At 37.9% G+C, this 22,288-nt stretch overlaps 1 protein-coding gene across 4 annotated transcripts in view; it reads left to right on the top strand.

Moving 5' to 3' along the window:
- CRPPA (CDP-L-ribitol pyrophosphorylase A) overlaps positions 1–22,288 on the top strand; it is a 290,868-nt gene that overhangs the window by 94,861 nt on the left and 173,719 nt on the right. For all 4 annotated transcript variants that reach the window (XM_011222602.3, XM_034668623.1, XM_034668614.1 and 1 more), the window contains exons 4-5: positions 6,504–6,608; positions 13,712–13,757. In XM_011222602.3, coding sequence (XP_011220904.2) covers positions 6,504–6,608; positions 13,712–13,757 — 151 coding nt within the window. The remainder of the gene's footprint in view (positions 1–6,503; positions 6,609–13,711; positions 13,758–22,288) is intronic.

Below are 22,288 nucleotides of genomic sequence, written 5' to 3'. Positions count from 1 at the left end.
TTTCCTTGAGTACCTAATACACATCTCATTTATCTTTAAATGCTGCTCCTTAATATAAAGCTTGGACGCGATCAGCACACAGTATTGTTCAGCTGAATTATACTGGTCATTTTAATGGTTTTGCTTAAAATGCTTAAAAAATGTTGCTTGTACTTTATTCAGTCTATGAGAGGCCTGTCCTTTTTTTTTTTTTTTTTTTTTTGGTTATTTATTTGAGAGAGAGAGAGAGAATGCACACAAGCGGGGAGAAGGCCACAGGGAGAGAATCTCAAGCTGAATCCCAGCTGAGCATGGAGCCCAATGCAGGGCTCGATTTCATGACCCTGAGATTATGACATGAGCCAAAACCAGAGTGGGATGCTAAACTGACTGAGTCACCCACGTGCCCCAGGCCTTTCCATTTTTGTCTAATAATGGAATACTGAACTGTTTTCATGTTCAGAATCAAAATATAAAATTTTTAAGACATGATGTATTGACATGTAAAATATTAAAATGAACAAAAGCTGTGACTTGGAAATATCTTACTATAAATATAGTGTAGGGGTTGGAGTTCAATGGATACATATATTTGTTAGATAAAATCTTTTTTTTTTAATTTTATGATTTTTATTACAAGGCAACATCTTGACAAACTAAGAATGCATGGGGTAATTTTGTCTCCTTTACCAAAGACTCCTGTGATTGGAAGACAAGACACCTGACTTTCAGTCTTTAAAATCCTTTGCTTCTCAGCTTCTTCATCGATCAAATGGGAATATTTTCTTCTTTTCTTAAGGAGATTTTTCTTTAATAATGATTTTTTATTATGTTAGTCACCATACAATATATTCTTAGTTTTTAATGTAGTGTTCCATGATTCATTATTTGCGTATAACACCCAGTGCTCCATGCAATATGTGCCCTCCTTAATACAGTCTCTCGTGGTTCGTTCCCCCTCCACCCCCCTCCCCTCTGAAGCCCTCAGTTTGTTTCCCAGAGTCCATAGTCTCTCGTGGTTCGTTCCCCCTTCTGTTTACCCCCCCTTCATTCTTCCCTTCCTTCTCCTACCGATCTTCCTGCTATATCTTATGTTCCATAAATGAGTGAAACCATATAATTGTCTTTCTCTGCTTGACTTCTTTCACTTAGCATAATCTGCTCCAGTCCCATCCATGTTGCTGCAAATGTTGGGTAATTGTTCTTTCTAATGGCTGAATAATATTCCATTGTATATATGGACCACATCTTCTTTTATTTATTTTTTATTTTTTATTTTATTTTTTAAATTTTTTTTATTATATCATGTTAGTCACCATACAGTACATCCCCGGTATCTGATATAAAGTTCGATGATTTGTTAGTTGTGTTTAACACCCAGTGCACCATGCAATACGTGCCCTCCTTACTACCCATCACCAGTCTATCCCATTCCCCCCCCCCCCCTCCCCTCTGAAGCCCTCAGTTTGTTTCTCATAGTCCATAGTCTCTCATGTTTCATTCCCCCTTCTGATTACCCCCCTTTTCTTTATCCCTTTCTTCCCCTACCGATCATCCTAGTTCTTATGTTCCATAGATGAGAGAAATCATATGATAATTGTCTTTCTCTGCTTGACTTATTTCACTTAGCATTATCTCCTCCAGTGCCGTCCATGTTGCAGCAAATGTTGAGAATTCGTTCTTTCTGATAGCTGAGTAATATTCCATTGTATATATGGACCACAGCTTCTTAATCCAGTCATCTGTTGAAGGGCATCTCGGCTCCTTCCATGATTTGGCTATTGTGGACAATGCAGCTATGAACATTGGGGTGCATATGGCCCTTCTCTTCACTACGTTTGTATCTTTGGGGTAAATACCCACTAGTGCAATTGCTGGTTCATAGGGTAGCTCTATTTTTAACTTTTTGTGGAACCTCCATACTTTTTTCCAGAGTGGCTGCACCAACTTACATTCCCACCAACAGTGTAAGAGGGATCCCCTTTCTCCACATCCTCTCCAACATCTGTTGTTTCTCGTCAATTTTTGCTATTTTAATTGGTATAAGGTGGTATCTCAGTGTGGTTTTGATTTGAATTTCCCTGATGGCTAATGATTTTGAACATTTTTTCATGTGTCTGTTAGCCATTTGTATGTCTTCATTGGAAAAGTGTCTGTTCATATCTTCTGCCCATTTTATGATTTGTTTATTTGTTTCTCGTGTATTGAGTTTGAGAAGTTCTTTGTAGATCTTGGATACCAGTCCTTTATCTGTGGTGTCCTTTGCAAATATATTCTCCCATTCCGTGGGCTGTCTCTTAGTTTTTTTGACTGTTTCCTTGGCTGTGCAGAAGCTCTTTATCCTGATAAAGTCCCATAAGTTCATTTTATCTTTTATTTCTCTTGCCTTTGGCGATGTGTCGTGAAAAAGGTTGCTCTGGCCGATGTCATAGAAGTTGTTGCCTATGTTCTCCTCTATGATTTTGATGGATTCCTGTCTCACATAGAGGTCTTTCATCCATTTGGAGTTTATTTTTGTGTATGGTGTGAGAGAGTGGTCAAGTTTCATTCTTTTGCATGTAGCTGTCCAATTTTCCCAGCACCATTTATTGAAGAGACTGTCTTTTTTCCACCGGATGTTTTTTCCTGCTTTATCAAAGATTAGTTGCCCAAAGAGCCGAGGGTCCATTTCTGGGTTCTCTATTCTGTTCCATTGGTCGATGTGTCTGTTTTTGTGCCAGTACCATGCTGTCTTTGTGATCACAGCTTTGTAGTACAGCTCGAAATCCGGCATTGTGATGCCCCCAGCTTTTGTTTTTCCTTTTCAACAATTCCTTGGCGATTCAGGCCTTTTCTGGTTCCACACAAATTTAAGGACTATTTGTTCCAATTCTTTGAAAAATGTCATTGGTATTTTGATCGGGATGGCATTGAAAGTGTAGATTGCTCTGGGTAGTATGGACATTTTAACTATGTTAATTCTTCCAATCCATGAGCATGGAATATTTTTCCATCTTTTTATGTCTTCCTCAATATCTTTCAAAAGTGATCTATAGTTTCTAGGATATAGGTCCTTTACGTCTCTGGTTAAGNACTTTTTGTGTCTTCTTCAGTGTCTTTCAAGAATCATTTGTAGTTTCTGGAATATAGATCCTTTATGTCTCTGGTTAAGTTAATTCTGAGATAACGTATGATTTATGGTGCTATTGTAAATGGAATGGATTCTCTAATTTCTCTTTCTTCAGTCTCATTGTTTGTGTATAGAAATGCAACTGATTTCTGGGCATTGATTTTGTATCCTGTCACATTACTGAGTTGCTCTATAAGTTCTAGTAGTTTGGGAGTGGAGTCTTTCGGGTTTTCTATGTAAAGTATCATGTCATCTGCGAAGAGAGACAGTTTGACTTCTTCTTGGCCAATTTGGATACCTTTGATCCCTTTTTGTCGTCTGATTGCTGTTGCAAGGACTTCTAGTACTATGTTGAATAATAGTGGCGAGAGTGGGCATCCTTGTCGTGTTCCTGATCTTAAGGGAAAGGCTTCCAGCTTTTCCCCATTGAGAATAATGCTTGCAGTAGGCTTTTCATAGATGGCTTTTATGAGATTGAGAAATGTACCCTCTATTCCTACACTCTGAAGGGTTTTAATCAGGAAAGGATGCTGTATTTTGTCAAATGCTTTTTCTGCATCAATTGAGAGGATCATATGGTTCTTGAGTCTTTTCTTGTTGNCTTTTCTTGTTGATATGATCTATCACACTGATCGATTTGCGAATGTTGAACCACCCTTGTAACCCAGGGATGAATCCCATTTGGTCTTGATGGATAATCCTTTTAATGTACTGTTGGATCCTATTAGCTAGGATCTTGTTGAGNTCTTGTTGATATGATGTATCACATTGATTGATTTGCGAGTGTTGAACCATGCTTGCATCCCAGGTATGAATCCCACTTGGTCATGATGGATAATCCTTTTAATGTACTGTTGGATTCTATTAGCAAGGATCTTGTTGAGGTTTATGGCATCCATATTCATCAGGGAAATTGGTCTGTAATTCTCCTTTTTGAGGGGGTCTTTGCTTGGTTTGGGGATCAAGGTAATACTGGCCTCATAGAATGATTTTGGTATTTTTCTTCTGTTTCTATTTTTGGAAACAGCTTTAGGAGAATAGGTATTTTTTCTTCTTTGAATGTTTGGTAGAATTTCCCGGGGAATCCGTCAGGCCCTGGACTCTTGTTTTTGGGGAGGTTTTTGATCACTGACTCAATTTCTTCATAGTTAATTGGCCTATTTAAGAAATCTATTTCTTCCTGTTTCAGTCTTGGTAGTTTATAGGTTTCCAGGAAGGCCTCCATCTCTTCCAGATTGTTTAGTTTTTTGGCATATAGCTGTTGATAAAAGTTTCTAATAATCCTTGCAATTTCAATGGTGCTGGTCGTGACCTCTCCCTTTTCAGTCATAATTTTAATAATCTCAGTCCTTTCTCTTTGTTTTTGGACAAGTTTTGCCAGTGGTCTATCAATTTTATGGATTCTCTCAAAGAACCAGCTTCTAGTNCCTTCTAGTTCTGTTGATCTGCTCTACTGTGCTCGTGGTTTCTAATTCATTGATCGCTGCTCTAATCTTGATCAACTGCCTTCTCGCGTGTGGGTTAGGCCTGTTCTTCTGTTCCAGCTCCAGCTTCTTGAGGTGAGAATATAAAAACTGCATTTTAGATTTTTCTATTCTTTTGAGTGAGGCTTGGATGGCTATGTATTTTCCCCTTAGGACTGCCTTTGCAGTGTCCCATAGGTTTTGGTCCAATGTGTTTTCATTCTCATTGGTCTTCAAAAATTGTTTAAATGGATTTTTAATTTCCTGGTTTACCCAATCATTCTTGAGCAGGATTGTTCTTAGTTTCCAAGTGTTTGAGTTTCTTCCAAATTTTTCCTTGTGATTGAGTTCCAGTTTCAAAGCATTGTGGTCTGAGAATATGCAGGGAACAATCTCAGTCTTTTGGTATCAGTTGAGACCTGTTTTGTGACCCAGTATATGGTCTATTCTGGAGAATGTTCCATGTGCAGTTGAAAAGAATGAGAGGCCACAGACTCTATCTTTTCTTTGTGGGGGGGATTTCTCCTCCTTGTCATTCTGATGAGGAGAGGTTGCGGGGATGTACAGAGCTCAAATTATTGACCAGGACCCAAGCAATGTGCACTTGTTTTATATGGACCTTAGGGATGTGGGCTTCTTGATTTTTCAGCCTTCCTTCTGGGGGGAGGGGCCTGCCATGCTGATACTCAGGCAACGCTGTTTGGGTTTAGTTGCCCCATCCCCTGCGAAGGGGAGTGGGGATGGGCACAATGTGAACTGGTATTTTCAGGCTTTTGTTCTATGGTGGCTTTCCCTGGCGGTTTTCTGTGACTCTTCTGAGAGTCAGAGCAGCAGTGGCCATATCCTAGCCTCTGTCTCAGAACAGAGAGATCGCAGACTGCACTCCACTGAGCTCTCATGGCCACTTTAACTCTGTTTCTGTGGTGCTGCCAGAAACCCTGCAGCATCCCGGATTGTGTGCCCCATAGGCACTCTCGCAGTCCTCACTCCCAGGGCTGGTACGTCTCTGTCCTTTGTGCTTCTAACACCACCAGCTGCCCCCGGTTCCCAGCACATGCTCCCAGTTTCAGTCTAGTTTGAGTGTACACTCCAGAGCTCCGGTTTTCAGTCTGGTCTCACGCATGCTCCCAAGCTCCTCATTTTAGTCCGGTTCCAGTGAGCACTCCGGAGCTCCGGTTTTTCAGTCTGGTCGCATGTGCGCTCCCAAGCTCCTGGTTTCAGTCCGGTTCCAGTGAGCGCTTCGCAGCTCCCTTTTTCTGTCTGGTCACGTGCGCGTTCCCAGGCTCACGGTCTCAGTCTGCTGCGCAGTGCTGGTCTGTGAGTCCTGCCGGCTCCACAGTGCAGGTGGCTGCTGCTTCCTCGCGCCAGAGCATAGCTGCTCCCTCCCCCTTCTGTTTATCTTCCGATATCTGTGCGCGGATTCTCGGCTCCCCGCTTCGTACCTTAATACCCAGCACTGGAGATGTTTGTTTGTAGAGATCCAGTTGTATCTTCCTACGTCTTGCTGATTTTGTGGATGTTCAGGATGGTCTGGTAGATAGATACCCAGTTCGATTCAGGGGACCAGCTGAAAGAAGGTCCCCTACCCCTCCGCCATCTTTTTCTGACCCCTAGATAAAAATCTTGATAATGAAATTTCAGCCATACTTTAAGTCATTTTAGAAACATATTTGGAAAGGTAGCTTATAATAAAAAAAAAGTATTCTATTTATTTGACCCCTGAAACTATTGAGGACGTTCAAAACTTAAGGATGCAACTTACCTATTTCATATATCTTTTGACATTTAGGGCATAGGGACAATTATTATGGAACTTGATGAACTTCCTGTTCCATAGGAAAAGTAGCTAATCAAAGAGTTTGTGAGTTCTCTAGGCCCTTCCTTTTATATATTGATTATGAAATAAAGTTTTACATAACAGTATATTGAAACTTTTTTTTTTTCCTACCCAGTGTAGTGACTATGACTTGGAATTTGGAACTGAGTGTTTGCAGTTGGCTCTAAAATATGGTCACATTAATGCCAAACTTGTGGAGGGATCTCCTGACCTCTGGAAGGTAAGGAAGTTGCCATTTTGCTCTGGGTCTTGGCTGTGTTTATGTGTCATTCCTAAGACACATTCTACAAGTATAAACACTTTCAGGGGCTTAAGAAAATGGACAAGTAGTATAGAAATGCTTGGCTTCATACTAAAACAGTATTTTGAGATATAAGGGTATGCATGTATGTATACATTAAAGGTACTGAGAGTTTCACTGGGTTTCCTGAGCATCAAAGTGTGTATCATTTGTATTTCTTTGTTTGCAGAAAATTCACTTTGAGATAATTTATTCAAACAAATTCCATTTTAGCTAATAAGATGGTTTTATTGAATTTTTTTTCTTCTCTCTCTGTATATATTCTTATATTCAGTTTCCTTGAACTCCATTGGTTTGAGGCTGCAACTCAGCTTTCCACAGTAACAACCTTTCCTTCCAGGCACTGGGGGGTGGTAGCTCTAACTTAACAGGGTTCAAGAAATATCTGCCGTAGTTCTGACTTAGTGGGGTGAGTGACTGGACCCACTTGGCTGCCTCAGCGAGGAGTTAGACTCTTGAATATGGTAAGGTTTGATTCCTAGGTACAGACTTCTTTGTTTTTGAGGGAATGAAGTGAGTGTAGCACTAACACGTGAAAGCTTCCTGTGGAGGCTGGAGTGTTTTACAGTGTGGCTTTCCTTTCTTCTGAAGGTAGAAATGTGTTGAATTGAATAGTATATTCTGAAAGAAGGTAGGGTAGTTTTATTTTTTGAAGTATTGCTGCTTTTGAAATATGGGATGAAATCTTTATAAAGCAGCCACCTCAATCTGATTAGGAAAGATTCATCCTAACTAAGGTGATATGAATCCAAAAGCATATTTTCTCATTGACTTAAAAACAAAACAGAAAGCCCTGTAAGTTCATTAGGTATTTTGTACAGTATCGTGATGGGCCTTGCTGTATGCTAAGATTGTCTCAATATACTTAAAATGTTCTGAAAGTACAAAATACTGGTATGTCTGGATTATTGGCGGTGGAGAAAATTCACATAGTATTGTTAAGGGTATCCAAATGTCTTCAACCCAGCAGACAAACATTTTATTCATTTTTTGTATCCTTTTCTGTCTATGGCTCTGATGGTAGGAAACATATTGTGAGGACTACGTTGTTTACCAATTAGATGTTTTGTTACAGATCCTGACTCACATCTCTGTACAACCCCTTTGACTGTGGGCTGGACTTAATTTGTAGGCAACGGGAAAGGGAAGTGGAAACTCGCACACAAGTTTTATTGCTACTGACATTTTTAATTACTACTCTCTGGCCTCAGTTTTGATGTCTTAGGGTGTGTGGTGATCTATTTCTGTGGGTGTTCAGAGCCTTTTTGAAATTTGTCAAGCCCCCTGAGATGTGCAGATGAAAGTAACACATCGCTCTTGAAATTTTCCACTTGTTCCTCACAAATTTATTTCAATTTTGTTTGATTTTTTTTGTGTGTGTGATACAGTATTAGTTCTCACGTCTTGGTGCTCTGCTTCCCTTTCATGGGTACCGACTGTCTGCACTAAGGCAGGGATTGGCTTTCCCAGGGCTTCTCCTCCTCTCCCTGGTGAGTCATTTCATCATGCTGTTGTGGGTTGAACTGTGTCCCCTATGAAGGGATATTCAAGTTCTAACATTGGCACTTGGGAATGAGGCCTTATTTAAAGAGTGTCTTTATAGATCTGATAAAGTTCAGTTGAGGTCATACTGGCATAGAGTAGGCCCTGAGTTCAACATAATAGAAGGAGGGGGAGAGAGAAAGGGAGAATGCCAGTGATGATGGAGGCAGGGACTATGGTGCTGCATCTAGAAGCAAACGAAAGCCAACGATGGCTGGCAAGCACAGGAAAGTAGGAAGAGGCCAGGAAGGGTTCTTTTCTATATTGTAGCCTTCAGAGGGGGCATGGCCCTGCTGACACCTGGATTTGGGACTTCTAGCCTCCAGTAGTGTGAGAGAATAAACTGGTAGCCACCCAATTTGTGGTACTTTGTTACAGGAACCCTAGGAAATTAATAAACATCCACACACTTAGGCCCCCGAAGGACCATCATTCTAGTATCACTTTCCAAACTGGGAGGGATGGGGTGGGAAAAGCCCCATCCTTTACAATGTTTGAATAATGGGATCTTGGATTCTAAAAGCACACACAGTGCAATGGATTGGGCAAAAAGGTCTTTCGAATGGCAGTTAGGTGGTTTTTTTTAGGTACTATATTTTTTTCTGATAATTGAGGTGAAATGATTTTGAGTGCAAGTACTGCAGTTGTAGGGTCCCTGTTTCTTCTTTCTGTCTCCTGTCTCTCAGCATCTTCCCCCACCCCCTTTTTTCTTCTCTCCCATACTTTCCTAGCTTTTGGGGTAGTCCTCTTTAGCTTCTTCAGGACACTGTATGAATTGTCTTCAGTGTACGCTTCTCATTTAATTTTGTGGTCTTGGCATTTTGTAAGGATAAGTGTTATTCAGTTTTTGTTAAAACCAAGCAATGGAGTCTACACTTAGAAATTAGTGTTCTTTTTTTTTTTTTTTTTTTAAAGATTTTATTTATTTGACAGAGAGAGAGAGACAGCAAGCGAGAGAGGGAACACAAGCAGGGGGAGTGTGAGAGGAAGAAGCAGGCTCATAGCGGAGGAGCCTGATGTGGGGCTCGATCCAAGAACACCGGGATCACGCCCTGAGCCGAAGGCAGATGCTTAACCGCTGCGCGACCCAGGCGCCCCAGAAAGTAATGTTCTAAGTCTATACGAACACCAAAAGTGCTACCATTTTTAAAAATTGGAATCTGAAAAAAATTTAGTACAATGAGGCTAAAACCAGTACTGGACTCAGGTGGCTGAGCCAGCTACGTGGCTCATGATTCACAATTCTTGAAACGGTGAAAAAGCATTTAGGAGGCATTTTACTACCATAAAAAGTAAGGCAAGGGAGGATTCTGAAACACGGATCCAGGATACCTTCCCTTAGCCCTCAGAAGTCAGGAAGTTCGCCCCCACAGTGGTGTGAGGAATGACTAGAAATGTCTCATGCCTACCTGTAGGACTATTTGAACTGCTACCAGAAATCCCGGGAGGGTTATTTTGTCTTTTACATACTCCTTTGTAGAAGTAAATGCAAGAAGTAAATGTTCAGAGTTATGTCACACCTCTTGCAGTGGCTCCTTTGGGGCCTGGAGGAAGCATTAATTGTTTTAAATCACCATGCAGGGTAGAGGACATCCCCCACTCTCCATGACAGAGACTAACCGATCACAGAAGAGAACAGGACTGATTTCTGGGACTTCAGCTTTCCCTGAGGGGTGGTTCCTTGCCAGACCTTAGTGAATACACTTGTTTGACAAAATTTCATCCACTGGACACACAAACTTCTATTCCTTTAATTTATAATTGTACCATATTTTTGTCCCAATATACTTAAATACTTGCTCACTTTCCACAGTATACAGAACTAATTGAACAGACTTTTTGTTTCTAAATGTAACAACTATCCTTGGGGCATAAAAGATTTATAACCAGGTATTGAAGAAATTAAACTGTGTTCATTGTCTGAAAATACTTGTTTAGGAGGAGTTTCTGAAGTATTTGAGTCATCACATATTATTGAAATAACTGACTTTTCAGGAATTCTTTTGATGGGGACTTTTTTTTTTTTTTTTGGGATCTAAGTGTTACGGCATCTTTGTTTAAAAACAAAAACGTCTGGGTGGCTCAGTCAGTTAAGTGTCTGCCTTTGGCTCAGGTCATGATCTCAGCATCCTGGGATTGAGTCCCACATTGGACTCCTTGCTCAGTGGGGAGCCTCCTTCTCCTTCTGCCTGCTGCTTCCCCTGCTTGTGTGTGCTCATGCTCTCTCTCTCTCTCTCTGACAAATAAATAAGATCTTTAAAAAAAATAGTCTCACTTCTTTTAAATCTCAAAAATACAGTGTGGTAACATTTTTTCTTTTAAGAGATTATCATCTAGTCATCCAGTTTAGAGGAAAGAAATATTTTGTAGACCTAATTTATGAAATGGAAATAAATAAAACAGATATTTCCCCAAATTTAAATCTGTATCTAGTAAACATAGTATATTTTTTAAAATTTAGGATTTTCTGACTTATAATTATTGGAGCTACATACTCATTTTCTTACAGGTGGAAAGATAGGAAAGACAGAGACTAAGTGCTGTCTGATTCACGTAAGATGAGGCTTACATGAGGCTCTGAAAAGTCTAAGTTACTATATCGTTAATACAGAGTGACACAGGTGGGTGTGATAATGTCCTCTGGAACCCACCTTGAGGCAGCTGAGGGGGGCCTGGCCGTGGAGTCAGAAAACTGTCACTCTGGCTCTGAGTTTCAGGTTCTCTTATATTGAATATTCTTTTCTTTTAGTTACACACTTGACTCAGATGAAGTATTGCACAGACACACAAAGAAAGACAAAAATTGAGCTAAACTAGGTGAGGGGCAGCTGTGGGGCCCTGAGCACTGGCCTTGAGGTGGCTCCTGAGCCTCTGCTGAGCACTGTGAAAATAAGTGAATCAGAGGATTGAGGACTGTCTTCCATCACTAAAGGGTTGTTTTTTTTTTTTTTTTTAAGTAACTAATTTTCATAATGTATTGTGCAAGGTCCAAGGAAAACTACAGATCATACAGAAGGAAATCAACTTCAAAACTGATTTAATAAACTTTTGAAAATTAAAACAAATAAGGAAAGGGCAACCCATATTACTGTAAAAGTTTGACAGACAAAGTGTAACTCATCAGTTCAGAATTGCAACATTTTCCAGTGCTGTTCCCTTTGAAGTACATTAACTGTTTCAATTAGGGAAAAAAAAGCTATTTTTAAACACAGTGCTTTACCAGTCTTGAGAAACATTTTCTACTTCATTTTTGTTAAATCCATGTTTGGTGAGAAGTGGAGTTGAAGTATTAAATAGGCTTTATGTAGAAGATATTAGTAAACAATAAAAAAGCTATAATCTGTGTAGGGTAAGTATCCACAGCCTACAAGAAAAAGTAGACAAAAGGACGTTTAGGAGTCTTTCCTGTTTATACAGTTAATGATTTGATAATAGTGGAGAAAGGACCTTTAGGTGTTACAAATTTGTATCTTAACTAAGATGAATCGCAATGTAAAACAGATAAGTTGCAGGAATGCTAGAAAAGGGAGTTTAGGATTTGGGACCAAGTTTTCTTTAACTTAAAAAAATTCATCAAGATACCTTTGGGGAAAAAAATGTAGAAGGTACTTTCACTGTTCCTCCGTTGTGATTTTGAATGCAGTTTTATTCCTCAAAGCCAGAAGGAATATAAAATGAGTAACGATAGTTAGGCCTCTTCTTATTTCAGTTCTGAGTTTACCTATACAGCAGAAAATTATTAAAAACACTGTTTTCTCGTTTGAATTACAAATATTGGAGCCTGATTTCAGTGATCTAGTTAACTTTGGGTTTTCGAAAAAACAGAAGAAAACTTACCTGATGGAATTTTTACAAGACAATTTTTCTACCAAAATACTGTTTCTACAGATTAAGGAATTTTGTTTATTCTTTTCATTGCTCTATCCCCAAAACTTAGAGCAGGACTTAGTTATTTGATAAATATTTGTTGAATGAATGAATGCGATCAGTATATTGTTTAATTTGGTAAAATACATAGTATGGACCTTTAAATGCCTGTTTTCTATTTTCTATCCAGACACTGGAATTACATTGTGAATCAGTAACTATAGCACTAGTTTTGGTTGGCGTGTGCTAGTTTTGTCAATAATATAACAATGTCATAAGTGACTTCAATAGTTTAGTTGAAGGCTAAAGCAATTTTCTAACTTTTTAAAGATTTAGTTATTAGAGCACAGGGAGGGGAGGGTCAGAGGGGGAGAGAGAGGGAGAGAGACAGAGAGAGAGAGAGAGAGAGAGAGAGAGAGAGAGAGTCAGAGTCTCAATCAGACTCTGTGCTGAGTGCAGAGCCCCATGCGGGTATGGGAGTGGCTTGATATCATGACTGTGGTGTCAGGACCTCAGCTGAAACCAAGAGTCAGACACTTCACTGAGTCACCCAGGTGCCCCAATTTTCTGTCTATCTTACGTGTTAGCTACTACTTGAATTGTGGGTTGTAGGGTAATGTTTTGCACGAGTATTTCCCAGCCAGGATAAAGGCATAGCAGGGGAATCTATTTTGGGTAGAAGTGCCCTGAGCAACCTGAGCCGAAAAAAGTTTTTGTACAAGATTAGTTAAGAGATAATCTGAAGGAAAAAAAAAGTATATGAATTATAGGCACAGAAACATACTCACTTGGTAAGTACTTTCCATAGTGGGTTTTCAGACCACTTTCCTCATGATCATCTTGGCACTTGAATGATGAATCAACCCCTAAACTTACAGTAATTATTAATAGAGTGCGTTATCTTCTAGGTTTTTCATTTCTGACCTAAGAACTAGTTCTGCGTTGCCAAAAACCTGACATATTCTGTACTGAGCTTATGGAATATGTTCTGGGAAGTATCTGCCCTAGGTCTATGGCAGGTTACAATTAGAAAGAGGATGTATGATCTTCATGAAAGATAATGATTGTTCTTAAATACATGAAAGTACCCTCTAGTCTCTGTCAGATCCATGTATTAATAAAAAACTTGGAAGATGAACCTTATCTACATAAAGATACCTGCTTCCTTTAATTCAGAAGGAAGTCCCTCTTGATGTGAATTAAACTGAGAAATATCTCATTTCAACTAAAAATGTGATTTAGTGATTTTTATTATGCATACTTTTTTTCCTTACAACATAAAACTTTACTATTAAACAGTAATAAACAGTGCTAGTACTTTTATTTAAACACTACCACATTATCTTTGAAATAATCCTTTACTTATGTTAATAAGATTCTGATAACCACTGACACATAATACCTCAATTTAAAGATTCGAAAACCAATATTCAGCAATTTGCAGAAATAGGATGTATTTTTCTGAACTTGCAAATGTTGTTATAATTTAGAAATTGTCAGTACTGTGCGTTTATATGTTCTCCAAAATAAATCATTTCCTTTGGGGCATAATTTTATTGCTCTCACATTCCTTCCTGCTCTGTTAAGTCTAATGAGGTTTGTTTGTCCTTTAGGTGACCTACAAACGAGATCTGTATGCAGCTGAATCGATTATTAAGGGTATGTTTGGCCTTATGACTGTCAGTTCCTGTGTTTCACAAATGGAAGCCAGTTCAGAATTTCTCATGACATTTTAAATTCTAGAATTCTCAGAAGTAGAAATTCCTGTAGGCCACAGACGTCTGTGATTTTTTTTTTTTTTTTTTGGAAATAATTACATTTTGTGTTTCCTGCTTGTGAAATATCACTTATTAGTTATGTCATATTGGTTTTAATTTTTATAAAGGAAATGCTTAATTTATGAAAAGTATGGGATACTGATACTATGAGAAGTAAAAAAACGATTTTAATAAATTTTAGATACTTATTTTTACTAAGAGGCCTTGTTGTCCCCCTCCCCCTCATAACACTGCCATATCAGTATGTGATATAGCCTCTTTCACATGAAGGTATTTTTCCCCCAAATATAGAAATAAGACTAGACGATGTGTTAAATTCCTTTTCAGTTTTGACAATGATTGCAATTTTGTTTTGTTATTCAGATACTACATGTGTAATAACCCCTTTATCATGTTTTCCATCTCTAGGCCTCACAGCTACACACAGATAGTTTACACAGTAATCAACAAATATTTGTCGTTGTGCTTAACACTGAACTAGGAATGTAATGATGATGCACAGGGGACATTGATTTCCTACCTTTGCAGCCTCCATCATTTCAATCAGGGTTTCTGAGCCTAAGCACCCTTTGTATTTTAATCCAGGTAATTCTTCATTGCAGAGACTGTTTTGTCCATTGTAGGTTATTGAGCAGTGTGCCTGGCCTGTATTTTTTTTTTTTTTCAAAATGCTCTTTAGATTTTTCATTTTCTTTTCATTTATTATTTATTATTTTTATTTATTATTTTATTTTTTTATTATGCTAGTCACCATACAGTACATCATTAGTTTTTGATGTAGTGTTCCATGATTCATTGTTTACATTATTACCCAGCGCTCCTTGGAATACGTGCCCTCCTCAATACTCATCACCAGGCTAACCCATCCCCACCCCGTCCCCTCTGAAACCCTCAGTTTGTTTCCTGGAGTCCATAGTCTCTCATTGTTTGTCTTCCTCTATGTTTTCTGCCCCTTCATTTTTCCCTTCCTTCTCTTAATGTTCTCCATGCTATTCCTTATGTTCTACATATGAGTGAAACCATATGATAATTGTCTTTCTCTGCTTGACTTATTTCACTTAGTGTAATCCCCTCCAGTTCCATCCATGTCAATGCAAATGGTGGATATTCATCCTTTCTGATGGCTGAGTAATATTCCTTTGTATATATGGACCACATCTTCTTTATCCATTCGTCTGCTGAAGGGCATCTTGGCTCCTTCCACAGTTTGGCTATTGTGGACATTGCTGCTATGAACATTGGGGTGCACGTGCCCCTTCTTTTCACTACATCTGTGTCTTTGGGGTAAATACCTAGTAGTTCAATTGCAGGGTCATAAGGTAGCTCTATTTTAACATCTTGAGAACCCTCCATACTGTTGTCCAGAGTGACTGTACCAATTTGCATTCCCGCTAACAATATAAGAGGGTTCCCCTTTCTCCACACCCCTGCCAACAATTGTTGTTTCCTGTTTTGTTCATTCGTGCTATTCTAACGGGTGTAAGTTGGTATCTCATTGTGGTTTTGATTTGAATTTACCTGATGGCTAATGATGTTGAACATTTTTTCATATATCTGTTAACCATTCATATGTCTTCTTTGGATTAGTGTCTGCTCATATCTTCTGCCCATTTGTTGACTGGGTTATTTGTTTTTTGAGTGTTGAGTTTGAGAAGTTCTTTATAGATCTTGGATACCAGCCCTTTATCTGTAATACCATTTGCAAATGTCTTTTCCCATTCCGTGGGTTGCCTCTTTGTTTTGTTGACTGTTTCCTTTGCTGTGCAGAAGCTTTTTATCTTGATGAAGTACCAAAAGTTCATTTTTGCTTTTGTTTCCCTTGCGTTTGGAGTCATGTCTTGAAAGAAGTTGCTGTGGCCGATGTCGAAGAGGTTACTGCCTGTGTTCTCTTCTAGGATTTTGATGGATTCCTGTCTCACATTGAGGTGTTTCATCCATTTAGAGTTTATCTTTGTGTATGGTGTAAGAGAATGGTAGAGTTTCATTCTTCTGTATATAGCTGTCCAATTCACTAGATGCCAGAAGCACTCTTCCCTCCCTTCCTCCTTCCCTCCATTCCCCCTGATGTGACATCAAAGATGGGTCCTGACAGAAACACTGTTAAAACTTGTGGTCCTGGCAAAAATTACAGCGCCAATCCTGAAGTAAGGATGGGGCTTTACAATCTGTGACTGACACCTTCAAAATAGATGAAAGATAGATCTGTGGGCTCAGGTTTTGACTGAGAGGTGAGCTTGGAATTCAGACTTGGAAGCTGGGAAAAGTGCTGAGACTGAACTCTGAATGCATCAATTTGTTAAATAGGTTTTCCCCCAAATTTATTTGAATAATCATTTGGCTTTATATTCACAAAACTGAAATCTTTTCTGTGGTCATGACATCATATATTTGTAATCTATCCGCAAGGTTTTTGTCCTTCAAGAATATTGTGTTGCAAACCATTACTGTACCATAATTTATACATCTGTGTATCTGTGTATGTAAGCAGATTGTCTATTGCTATAAATCAAAATGTCGACATGTATTTACACATCAGCCAGGCATTGTGTAAACATGACTGTGGAGAAGTTGGCTAAAACCATGATGTGGTTGGTTACATTCTCAGCAGAAGGAAATAGAAAACTAGTCTGGTTTCCATACACAGTCATACCTTTGTTACCTAGGTACATGACCTATTTTGTGAGTAGTTGGTAAGTGCTCCTACTGAGAATTGTGCACATTGTATTTTCCTACAATTTAAGTGTACTTGTTAACGACTATAGTTTTGTAAATTGCATACAGAGAGAAACTGTTTTTCTTCTGTAACACGTTTTATTGTGCTGTGTTTATTTTTAAGTATTTAAAAAGTGTTCTTTTATTCTCAGGGAAAGTAATCTGACTAGATGTAAATGGCTGATCAACCATCTCCAAAACTTTCTTTATGCTCTAGGGTTTGCATTTCTAATAACTTTCCAGGGGATTGTGATGTTGCACATATACTTCAAGGGCCACTTCTCTGGGGCCTTCCCACTCTCTTTGGGTCTCTAGATCAGCAGCATGGTGATTACCTGAGAAACTGAATGCGGGATATGTGGCTCTACCACGTTAAATCAGAACATGCGTTTTAGCAAAAACTCTGCTTGATTAGTTTGTACGTTAAATTTTGGAAACATTCCTCTAGGCTGCTCTTCAGTCTTTCACAGATCATTTCATTTTAGATAATATTTTTATTGCATTAAGAGTGCTAACTGTCCCTTATCAGTTCCAAATGCTTGTTTGCTTACTTGGGATTCCTACTTGGCTCTGTGATTTGCACTAATGCTATTTCTGAGGCTTGATAGGAGAAACAACACTAGGCAGAGAGGCAAATGAACACCCTTGGATTTTTTTTTTTAAATAAATTTACAAAATAAAATATGATATATAGCAGATTGTCTGAGCTTGGTATTCACCAGTTTGCCAGTTCCTAGTAAACGTTCACAGTATTTTTCTAGGCACTACTACAATTGGGTACTTTGTGTCAGACATTGTTTGAAGCATGTTATGTGTATCGTCTTGTACTTTTCCAAGAACTTAATGATGTAGGTCATGTCATCGTGTCCATATTATAGGATAATCAAGGATTCTAAGCAATTACTGATTTAAGAAGAATAGAAAATAAATTCTTAACTACAAGTTTCTGTCTTTGGTAGTTTACCTCTTTTTACAGCTGTTAACTCTTTTTTTTTTTCCTTAAGTAGAGTTTGTTCAGATTGCCTTCTCTGAAATCCTTGAACTATATATGTTTTGAAATTTGGAATATTTATATTTTCATAAGTTAATGCAATATATAACATATTAAGTCACATCAGCAATGGGATTAAGGACTTTACAACATAACGAAAACTATAATGCATGAACGTTTACATTCAGTACAGGAATAAAGACTATAGAACCTCTAGTCCAAGTTCAGGTCTGATTTTACCACCAAATTTATATATGAAAACAATTATTAAATTTTCTATTTAAAGACGTTCTTGAATTTTAGCATTGCTCATAACTTGGTGTGAGCCTCTTTTAGATTAAGTGAAGGTGAGAGGATGTCGTCTTGTTTTTTCTTTTTGTTTTTGCTTTTTTAGTATCTGATATTGAGCTTAATTGAATGTAGTTGTATGTTGTAGGATACAGCTACATTTTTTCCTTAGAATCGAAAAAATTTAAATTACGGGGATAGGTGGTTCTTTTCTCGCACCATACCACTTGACCTCCTAAGAGATGTATATTGTTAACCAGTGTATCTGTCTCTATTATTACATATTTATTTATTTTTTTCTCAAAGATATAAAATTGGGTGTATATGCTTTTGTCAAAGTTCAAAACCAGGATTTGGAGCACATGGCATTCATGACAATTGTTTTAAATAGGTTACCCTCATCTATTTACTATAATGTTGTAACGGACACAATACTACTCCCATTTTGAGGATGGGTAAACTGTGGTTTAGATTCATGACTTTTCTCTTGGTCCTATAGCAAGAGCAAGATGCACAATTTAAACTCAGGTCTCTTTTGTCTTTAAGCCTGACTTCACTCTGGGGCATGGCTGCTTGGCACCTCTGAGTCATAATCTACTCAAGCTGACTGCTGTGCTGGATACTAGATTCATTAGTGCTCTTTTAGTCAGTACAGCCAATGGTTGGTAAAATTCAGCCTCCCCAGCTCTGATTAAAACATTCTCTCCAGCTGGCCTGTTGAAGAGTAAGCACACAGTTGTGACTGGAAGTATTCTCTTACAGTGCTGTGCTAAACACATGGTATAATCTTCTAGAGACTTGGGAAAAACATAATACTGACACAGCAGATTTCTGGACATGCCCAGAGTATGACTAAAAATTAAAACTGAAAATCATAGATTCAGAGTGATCTGTTGGTTACTGTTGAGTTTTCTTTAATTCTGGTAGTTGAAGACTTACCCAGCCATGGCAATCTTTACTTTTCCAGGATGAAGTTTTTTTTCATCCATGATCGAGTGGTTAGTATTCTATAAGTGGTCCTTTCTGAGCTGCTTTTTCACTTGAATGCCAGTTATTGCTGATCAACAAATTATAGTCTCATGGAAGTATTTTCCTCTTTAGACATTTTAACACTCTACAAAGCATTTCCTTGATAAATATCTTGTCTTGCAAGTGAGTTTTGCTCTCCCAAATTTACTTGTGACTGGAACAGCATGTATGTTTTGATGAATCTTAATGTTTAAGTCTATATGTTTTGTTTAGTATGGGAATTTTGATGTAACTAACTTTAAGCAAACTTTTGATTAAAATCCCCAAATTGTGGCATCCAGCAAGTGTCAAAGTCTGACTTCCATTTTTGTATTTTTAGGTAAGTCTTATTTTGAAGCTTAATTTATTTTAGCATCAGTATATTTATATGGATTTCCATCTGTAGTGAAGTATTTGATAATAGGAAATGTGTATATAAAGTAGTCTTACATTTATTCATACAGTTGTCTCCATTGGAAAAGTTACAGTTAATTGCAAATTTACTGTGAGGTAAAACAAAGCATTTTTTAAAGTTTTTATTTAAATTCCAGTTAACTTACAGTGTTATATTAGTTTCAGATGTACAATATAGTGATTCAGTACTTCCATATATCCTCTGGTGCTCATCACCAGTGCTCTCCTTAACCCCCATCACCTATTTCACCTTTTCCCCCACCCTTCTCCCCTCTGGTAACCACAGTTCTCTATAATTAAAAGTCTGTTTCTTGGTTTGTCTCTCTTTTTCTGCCTTTGTTCATTTGTTTTGGTTCTTAAATTCCACATATGAGTGAATTCATATGGTATTTGTCTTTCTCGGTCTTATTTCAATTAGCATTATACTCTCTAGCTCCATCTATGTCCTTGCAAATGGCAAGATTTCATTCTTTTTATGACTGAATAACATTCTATTGCATATATTCCGCATCTTTATGAATTCATCAGTGGATGGACACTTTTCCAAATGAATGGCTTTTTCCGTAGTTTGGCTATTGTAGATAATGCTGCTGTAAACATAGGTGTGCATGTATCTTTTTGGATTAATGTTTTTGGACTCTGTGTAAATACACAGTAGTGCCATTGCTGAATCATAGGGTAGTTCCATTTTTAACTTTCAAAGAACCTCCATACTGTTTTCCAGAGTGGCTGCACCAGTTTGCATACCCATCAACAGGGCAAGAGGGGTTTCTCTTTCTCCAATGTCTCGCCAACACTTGTTGTTTCTTGTGTTCTTGATTTTAGCCATTCTGACAGATATGAGGTGATAACTCATTGTGGCTTTGCTTTGCATTTCACTAATGATGAGCGATATTGAGCATCTTTTCATGTGTCTACTGGCTGGCCATGTGGATGTCATCTTTGGAGAACTGTATGTTCATATCTTTTGCCCATTTTTTTAATTGGATTATTTGTTTTTTGGGTGTTTTATAAGTTCTTTATATATTTCACCTACTAGCTCTTTATCACATATGTCATTTGCAAATATCTTTTTCCATTCCATAGGTTGACTTTTAGTTTGGTTGATTGTTTTCTTTGCTGTGCAGAAGGTTTTTATCTTGATGAAGTCCCAGTAGTTTATTTTTGCTTTTGTTTCCATCAACTCTGAACAATAAGCCCAGGAAAATGTTGCTATAGCCAATGTCAAAGAGGTTAGTGCCTGTGTTCTCTTCTAGGATTTTTATGGTTTCAGGTCTCATATTTATGTCTATGACCCATTTTGAATTTATTTTTGTATATGGTGTAATAATAAAGCGGTCCAGTTTCATTCTTTTGCATGTTGCTATACAGTTTTCCCAACATGATTTGTTGAATAGACTCTTTAACTCATTTGATATTCTTTCCTGCTTTGTCAAAGATTAATTGACCATGTAGTCCTGGGTTTTCTGTTCTGTTAGTGTATGTGTCTCTTTTTTGTGCCACTACCATGCTGCTTAGATGACTACAACTTTGTAATATAACTTGAAGTATAGAATTGTGGTATCTCCGTCTTTGCTTTTCTTTTTCAAGATTGTTTTGGCTTTTTGGGAACTTTTGTGGTTCTGTACACATTTTAGGATTGTTTATTCCAGCTCCGTGAAAATGGCTCTTGGTATTTTGATAAGGATTTCATTAAAAATGTAGATTGCTTTGGGTAATGTAGACATTTTAACAGTATTTGCTCTTCCAACCCATGAACATGGAATGCCATTCCATTTGTTTGTATCATCTTGAATTTTTTTTAATCAGTGTTTTAGAGAATACAAGTCTTTCACCTCTTCGGTTAGGTTTATTCCTAGGTATTTTATTATTTTGGGTGGAATTGTAAATTGGATTTTTTAAAAAAATTTCTGCTGCTTTATTATTGGTGTATAGAAATGCAGAGTTTTGTACATTGATTTTGTGCCCTGCAAATATACTGAATTCATTAATCAGTTCTAGCAGTTTTTTGTTGGAGTTTTTATGGTTTTCTGTATATATGGTACCATGTCATCTGCATATAGTGAAAGTTTTACTTCTTCCTTACCAATTTGGATTCCTTTTATTTCATTTTGTTGTCTGATTTCCTTGGTTAGGACCTCCAGTACTATGCTGAATAAAAGTGGTGAGAGTGAACATCCTTGTCTTATTCCCAGTGTTAGGGAAAAGCTCAGTTTTTCACCATTAAGAATGATATTGGCTGTGAGTTTTTCATAAATGGCTTTATTAAGTTGAGGTATGTTCCCCCTAAGCCTATTTTTTTAGGGTTTTTATCATAAGTGGATATTGTAGTTTGTCACATGCTTTTTCTGGATCTATTGAAATGATCATAGGGTTCTTATCCTTTCTCCTATTGATGTGATGTATCACATTGATTTGTGAATATTTTTTTTTTTTTAAAGATTTTTTATTTATTTATTCAACAGAGATAGAGACAGCTAGTGAGAGAGGGAACACAAGCAGGGGGAGTGGGAGAGGAAGAAGCAGGCTCATAGCAGAGGAGCCTGATGTGGGGCTCGATCCCATAACGCCGGGATCACGCCCTGAGCCGAAGGCAGACGCTTAACCGCTGTGCCACCCAGGCGCCCCTGATTTGTGAATATTAAACCACCTTTGCAACACAGGAATAAATACCACTTGATCATGGTGAATAATTTTTTTTTAATGTATTGCTGGATTCTTTGCTATCATTTTGTTGAGGATTTTTGTTTCTGTGTTCATCAGGGATATTAGCCTTTTTTTTTTTTAATGGTTTCTTTATCTGGTTTGGTATCAAGATAATGCTGGCCTCATAGAATGAGTTAGGATGTTTTCCTTCCTTTTCTATTCTAATAGTTTGAGAAGAATAGGTATTAAATCTTCTTTCAGTGTTTGGTAAAATTTGCCTGTGAAGTCATCTGGTCCTGGACTTTTGTTTCTTGGGCGTTTTTTTGATACTGACTGAATTTCTTTCTCGTTAT

The sequence above is a fragment of the Ailuropoda melanoleuca genome, chromosome 1 (genome assembly GCF_002007445.2).
Source record: "Ailuropoda melanoleuca isolate Jingjing chromosome 1, ASM200744v2, whole genome shotgun sequence".
Lineage (NCBI taxonomy): Eukaryota > Metazoa > Chordata > Mammalia > Carnivora > Ursidae > Ailuropoda > Ailuropoda melanoleuca.
The sequence above is the reverse complement of the archived record's forward strand: the minus strand, read 5'-3'. Positions and strand labels throughout refer to the sequence as shown.